At 40.2% G+C, this 6000-nt stretch overlaps 1 protein-coding gene across 2 annotated transcripts in view; it reads left to right on the top strand.

Annotated features, from left to right (window-relative positions):
- The first annotated feature begins 1541 nt into the window (after nucleotides 1-1541).
- sfswap (splicing factor SWAP) overlaps nucleotides 1542-6000 on the top strand; it is a 52197-nt gene continuing 47738 nt past the window's right edge. Inside the window, exons 1-4 of one of the 2 annotated variants that reach the window (XM_030767459.1) lie at nucleotides 1542-1572; nucleotides 1886-2121; nucleotides 3786-3949; nucleotides 5081-5212. In XM_030767459.1, coding sequence (XP_030623319.1) covers nucleotides 1934-2121; nucleotides 3786-3949; nucleotides 5081-5212 — 484 coding nt within the window. In that variant the 5' untranslated portion in view covers nucleotides 1542-1572; nucleotides 1886-1933. Of the gene's footprint in view, nucleotides 1573-1805; nucleotides 2122-3785; nucleotides 3950-5080; nucleotides 5213-6000 lie in introns of those variants that run through there. The other variant, XM_030767457.1, reaches the window with a different exon arrangement.

Genomic DNA, 6000 nt, shown 5'->3' with positions numbered 1-6000 from the left:
TTGAGTGATTTTAGAGGGCAGATGACTATTCTCGATTGGAAAATACATATTAACAATTCCACAAATAAATGTAACGTTAAATGAAAGGTTGATGCAATGGAAGCGCTTTACCTGTCTGTTTTTACAATCTGCATTTAATTTTCTCCTAGACAAAAAGGTAGTCTTAATATTGCCCGGGGCGTCCCGAGCAGTCTGTCAGTTTGACCTTTCAGTGCATTGTCCAGCATGATTCTCATCAGAGGACAGAAAGGCAGCTATACTGAAATGTCAGGCGGGTATATTAATAATGAAGAAACACATTTTACATTCTGACAGATTTAAATGAAAGTTTGTGGTTGCAAAACAGGTTTTTGCGCTGATAGAATACGTCAGAAGTTCAACTGTGAAACTACCTGAATAAACTTTACAATAGGCCATACAAAATGAAAGACTGATAAAAACAGTACTCAAAAGTCTTGGCAGGTATTTCACTATACAACAAAGAAATATGTACATATATATTTTCTTGAAACATATGAAGTGAAAATGGAAATTAGATACATATTAATCATGGTATGAACACATGTACTGCAAATTATTCATACAATTTTCATGCTTGGGATATTGTAGAAATGTCTGCCAAATTCAGTGTTTTACAATGGATAAAGCCCCACATAGATTAGGCCTAAATCACGTCCTAAACTCTGTAGAGATGATGTTTGGTTGTACATTGACAAGCTCTTCTGAAACAGTGAAGTCAGGTGTGAAATACACTGACGTTGTTTAAAATATCTAACATTTGAAAAAGAAATATTTCCTGACCAAAACACAATGTGAGTGGGTGTGTGAGACTGACTTGCCAGCAGCATGCCAGCAGTCAAAAGAGAGTAGAACTCAGTAAACTCCACTTTATGAGCTCCTGTTTCTCCCAGTTTTATGCTCATTACACCCACACTGTGTATATTCTAGGCTATGATCATTCTTGTAATTTAGATCATGTTTCTTCCACTCAATAGCCCCTTTAAAATGTAGAAAACAAACAGACAACATAACGTTAAAGTGAGAAAAGGGTAGTACACAACTATTTAGTCCAAAAATAAACTGAAGTTGAGATAGCAGTGTGCCAGCAAAGAGTCATCTGTGGGCGTATAACATTTTAGAAACAGTTAGGTCAAGTCACCTTAATAATATGGTCAAACAGAGCGCATTGCTGTAGATTATAAAAAATGTTTTAACTGCCAACAAGGTATATAATGGTTTGGGATGCGTCAAGTGTTTAAATTATAATTATAAGCTAGCAACACTGTTACTGAAGAGAGATGAAAGTAAACGGTTCTTGCGTCATTTCATGGAAATGGTGCGTGAAAACGTGGCAGAGAAACAACGTAGCTACCCAATACGAGCGCGATGCCATCTTTTCGCACCTACTTTCCACCGTCTTTAGGATCGGCCTACGCTACACAACGCTAATATATGCTGTAAAAATCAGTGTATATGCGCAGCTTTTCCGTAAACGCACTTGGCACTAACGTGGTTAGGTGCCTGGCATGTGCTGTCGACTTGAACGGACACATTCCATACTCTGGTACAGAGGTAGTTTCCAATATTGATACACAATTACTGAGAAACTATTACTATTACTATACAAAATTATATTTTAATATAAAATATTTGACGATTAACAGTGTTTTAAAGAGCACCTACAATGTTTAAAAAGAACTGCATTTACAACGTTCTACGCATTTAGTGTGACGAATCTGCTTTTGGTGTAGCGGTATGGATATTTACTTATGCCGCCATGTTGGGTCCAGGAGTGTATTCAAAATTGTAGAAATGAAACAAATAGGCGGCCTTCTTGAGTAACTTTATTTTGACAGAAAAGGTCGTTGAATTTCTCTTAAAACAGCCATTAACGCGGATTTATATGCTGCTCCGTGTACATATTTGAACTGGAATGTATCGACGTGGTGCGAGCAAGAAAGACAAACCTGTAAAGGAGGAGAGTGACAGCAACAAATACGCCGAGCTACTGGTTTTCGGTTATGCCTGCAAGCTGTTCCGGGACGATGAGAAGGCTATCTTCCACGAGCAGGGCAAACATCTTATCCCATGGATGGGGGACAAGAACATCATGATTGATAGGTCGGTTGAACAAACTTAAAGGGAATCCTTACCTAACCAACTTAATGTCCTCCGAAGGGACCTATTGGATTTTGTTTTTCCAGACGGCGCTGAATTAAATGTTTCCTGTGTAAACAGCAGAAAAGAATAAAGAGTGACACTGAAAAAAAAACTAGCTGTGAAATAACCTTGCTTCGCTTTTTATTTAAGCCGAAAACACAGTGCCACTGTTCACGACTAACTTTAGCTGTTGATATTCAGTTGAACCGTATCAAGATGCTGTGCCCTTCCTCGCTGGGGCCAAGGTGTTGCAAACCTTGTGAAGTACGCTTTAGTGGCATCTCCCTAGTTAGATACAGTGTATGATACAGTATTTCTGCAGTATCGTGGTGATGTTGTCATCTTAGGTAGTACCGGATAAACGAGTAAAGGTTTATTGTGATTGACATTGAAGATAACCATCATGCAACTACTCTTGTGCCTTGTGAGGGAAGGCCATTGCATCTTGAGACGTGGAATTTGCCGTGATTATTGCTACGGATGTCGTATTGAGCTTTGGAGAATTATTATTCGAAGATCCTTCTCCTGAAGAATGCTTGATCCCAGTTTAAGTGGTTTTGTTGAAATACAAAGCACAGCAAATTCGACATGACTGCTACTATGTAACAGTTTGTGAATTAAGGTGGTTCGCTTCCAATTATTGTGCTGATGGAGTTCATTCCATCTCCCAACGTGGTGTTTTGTTTTGTTTTTTTACTTGGTTCTACCAATTTGAATATCCTAACAAAGTTCTCTTGCAGGCTGTGGATTTCAACCCTTCTACCAATCCCAAACACACGTTGATTCTTTTTGTTTTCAGTTCATCAGCACTTTTTGTTTAAATCACCACTAAACAAATAAGAAGGGGTTGAAATTGAGTGCTCTGCACTCATCAGCATTTATTAAGGTTTCATTGAGCCACCTTAATCTGCATGGATCAGTTTCCCTGTTTCCAATGTGTATGTGTGTGTCTCTCTATCACATAACCCAGACCTTATTTCCTCAGCAATTAAGGCTAAGGGGTCCTGCCAGGCCCCCGATTGCCAACCCAACGCCCACTTCTCTCTTTTGCCGAAGAAACTGGAACTGAGAAATGGAATAGAGGAGCGAGCGCAGGAAAATTTCGTCCATTTGGGTTCTTACGGATAGGTATTTATGTGCTCGGGCGTGTGTGGATGTAACTTTTTACCGTAATTTTAGGAATGATCATATTCAGTTGTCTGGCAAGGGTACAAGTTGGAATGGTTTGTTGAACCATGTAAGGTAAGAGGAGAGTTGTCCTTTTTTTTTTTTTTTTTTTCGTTTCGTCCTACTCAGGACTGTTGCTTTTTGTTTGTTTTTTCTTTTTTTTTTCCCCTTTAAGGGTTGAGACAGGAAAAAAATAATATGGACAAAGTCAGTTAATGTAAAGAAATCTGCTCTTAATTGTTTCTCTCTGCACATCTGGAGTTCTCCAATAGGGATGTCTGCCTTTGCCTCTCAGGGATTGTACAGTTCGTGCACTTCATGTTGAAAGGCTAATAAGTGAAGTAGCGTTTTGGTTAAAAGTGAAAGCCTCTCTTGGGTTGCCCAATTTGGTGAGTATTTGTTCTATGCAGCTGTGGATTGGCGACCTCTCTCCTCTAACCCGGTGGATTATATTGCAGGTATGACGGGCGTGGTCATTTACATGACCTTTCCGAATACGACGCTGGCTCCTGGAACCATGACTACCAGTTATCTGAGGAGGAGGCCAGGATAGAAGCTTTGTGCGATGAGGAGCGATACTTAGCCCTCCACGCTGACCTCCTAGAAGAGGAGGCCAGACAAGGTACCCTATAACAGAACAGATATAGAGCCAGTCCTATGATTCCTTTAGTATGTTTCTTTATTTTAAAATGTACTTGGTAGTTAAATCCCTAAATTTTGGCATCACATGGTTAGTTTCTATGCGTTAATGTTCCTTTCTTCTTTCCAGTGAGTTGGATTGTAATGGCAAAGTAGGCAAAAGTGATTTCCTGTGGAGCAGTTAGTCTTGGTGAACATATAAATTGCTGTTTTAAATGATGTGGATTTTACCTGTAGGAGGCTGCTTGCATTTTCATAGTTTTTTGTAATTATGTTGCTGTCTCTTCATGCAGTTGTATGGCACAACCGCCATGCCGTATCTGGCCCTTGATGTCTAAAGAAACTCACATGCAGTGATTAATGCCCCCTGTGTAGACAGAGCCCCTCCGTTTTAGATCTTCTCTTCATCAAACCGACCTCTGCATCAACACTACCCAGTTTTAGGGGTGTAAGAATATCGCAATATATCACCTTGCTTACAGTATCGCATTATATCACAATATATAGAATTCTAATCCCTGTATCGGGATACGTATCGTATCACCAGATTCTTGCTGGTACACAGCCCTACCCCTCGTTCTCTGCGGAGAATGACAGGTCTCTGTGAGTCATGGCATACTCTCCAGCCAATATCAGGAGCAAATGCTCCTCTCTAGGGGACAGGACAGGATCCCATTTGTTTTAGTAATTATCCCTCTGTCTGCATTTTGATCTTGATTATGCCGAATTTGACTTTGTCCTTGCCCCTCTCTGTTCTTATGATGGTTGTGTAATATGAGTTACGACATTGCCGGAGAACGGGATGTTCGGAATATAACGGGATCACCGAAGGCTTTGAGATTGTGTTGTCCATTGAGGAAAAATTATTATTTACCTTCTGAGTAAGCGATCGACTCACACTTTGAACATGGGAGACTATTTTGTGTCTGTCTTTTGGTTTACAGTCCAGTTTAAGCACTATTTTTTTTTTTTTAAGCAGTAGAATTGTCACATGGTAATTTTTCAGGGTAGCAGGACCAGAGATCCTTAGTGAGGAAGCCTTACAGAGCCTTTGCAGGAGACTGTATGCTTGTCGGCATTTGTATAATACACGTGTTCTTCTGCTGATCAACAGAGGAGGAATATAAGCGTCTGAGCGAGGCCCTGGCTGATCAGGGCTCATACAACGCTGTTGCCTTCAGTTACAGTGCTGATTATTATGATCCCTCTCAACCTACTGAAGAGGAAGATGCAAGCAAAGAGACAGGTAAGCACATCTATACAAATGCTCAGCACTCCAACAACAATACTGCAACATACAGGGGTCTTTCTTAGAACCTGTTTGTCGGAATCTGGAAATTTCTTAAAGAAGTTCTAGGCCTGTAGAGGTAGAATTTTTCAGTCACCCACCTCTGACCTGTGGACGAACTAAAGATAATACACACGCGCATTCTCGTACAAAACCAGAAATACACATGCACGTCCAAAAGTAACGTACAACAACACCCCAATCGGATAAAAACAGACTTTGAAGGCTTAGGGGGATGAAAAAACACACCTCAATTCTCAAAGGCACCTGTGAAATACAGTGATTCATGGAGCGACTGTTTACCAATCAGCAATGTCCAGTATTCAGCAGCCTACCACTGCTGAGTTGGAATGAAAACCTCACTTTTTTTTCTGCTACCATCTGCATGAAAAAAAAACCCCAAAGCTTAAATTTTTGTTCAGATTCCCAGACTTTACCCTCCAGCAGAAATTCAATCCATATGGATGGTAATTAGGTTCTGCAGCTAATAGTAATGGCCCCACTACTTATGATTATTCATAAGCACCTGTTCTCACCGCCACTCGTTAGGATTTTACAACGCGGGGACAAGATGCCTGATTCCTATTGACAGAGTCCAACCGACGTCCCTTCAGCACTAATGGGTCTGTGGTTTGGGCTCGAGAGTCACTTTTAAGTGCTAGAAGTTGCGCTCAAGTTTAAGGAGCTTCGATAATTAATTTTGATTAATTTATTTATTTTTATTTCACCCCAAAAAAATGATAGAG

The sequence above is a fragment of the Chanos chanos genome, chromosome 3 (assembly GCF_902362185.1).
Source record: "Chanos chanos chromosome 3, fChaCha1.1, whole genome shotgun sequence".
Lineage (NCBI taxonomy): Eukaryota > Metazoa > Chordata > Actinopteri > Gonorynchiformes > Chanidae > Chanos > Chanos chanos.
The sequence above is the reverse complement of the archived record's forward strand: the minus strand, read 5'-3'. Positions and strand labels throughout refer to the sequence as shown.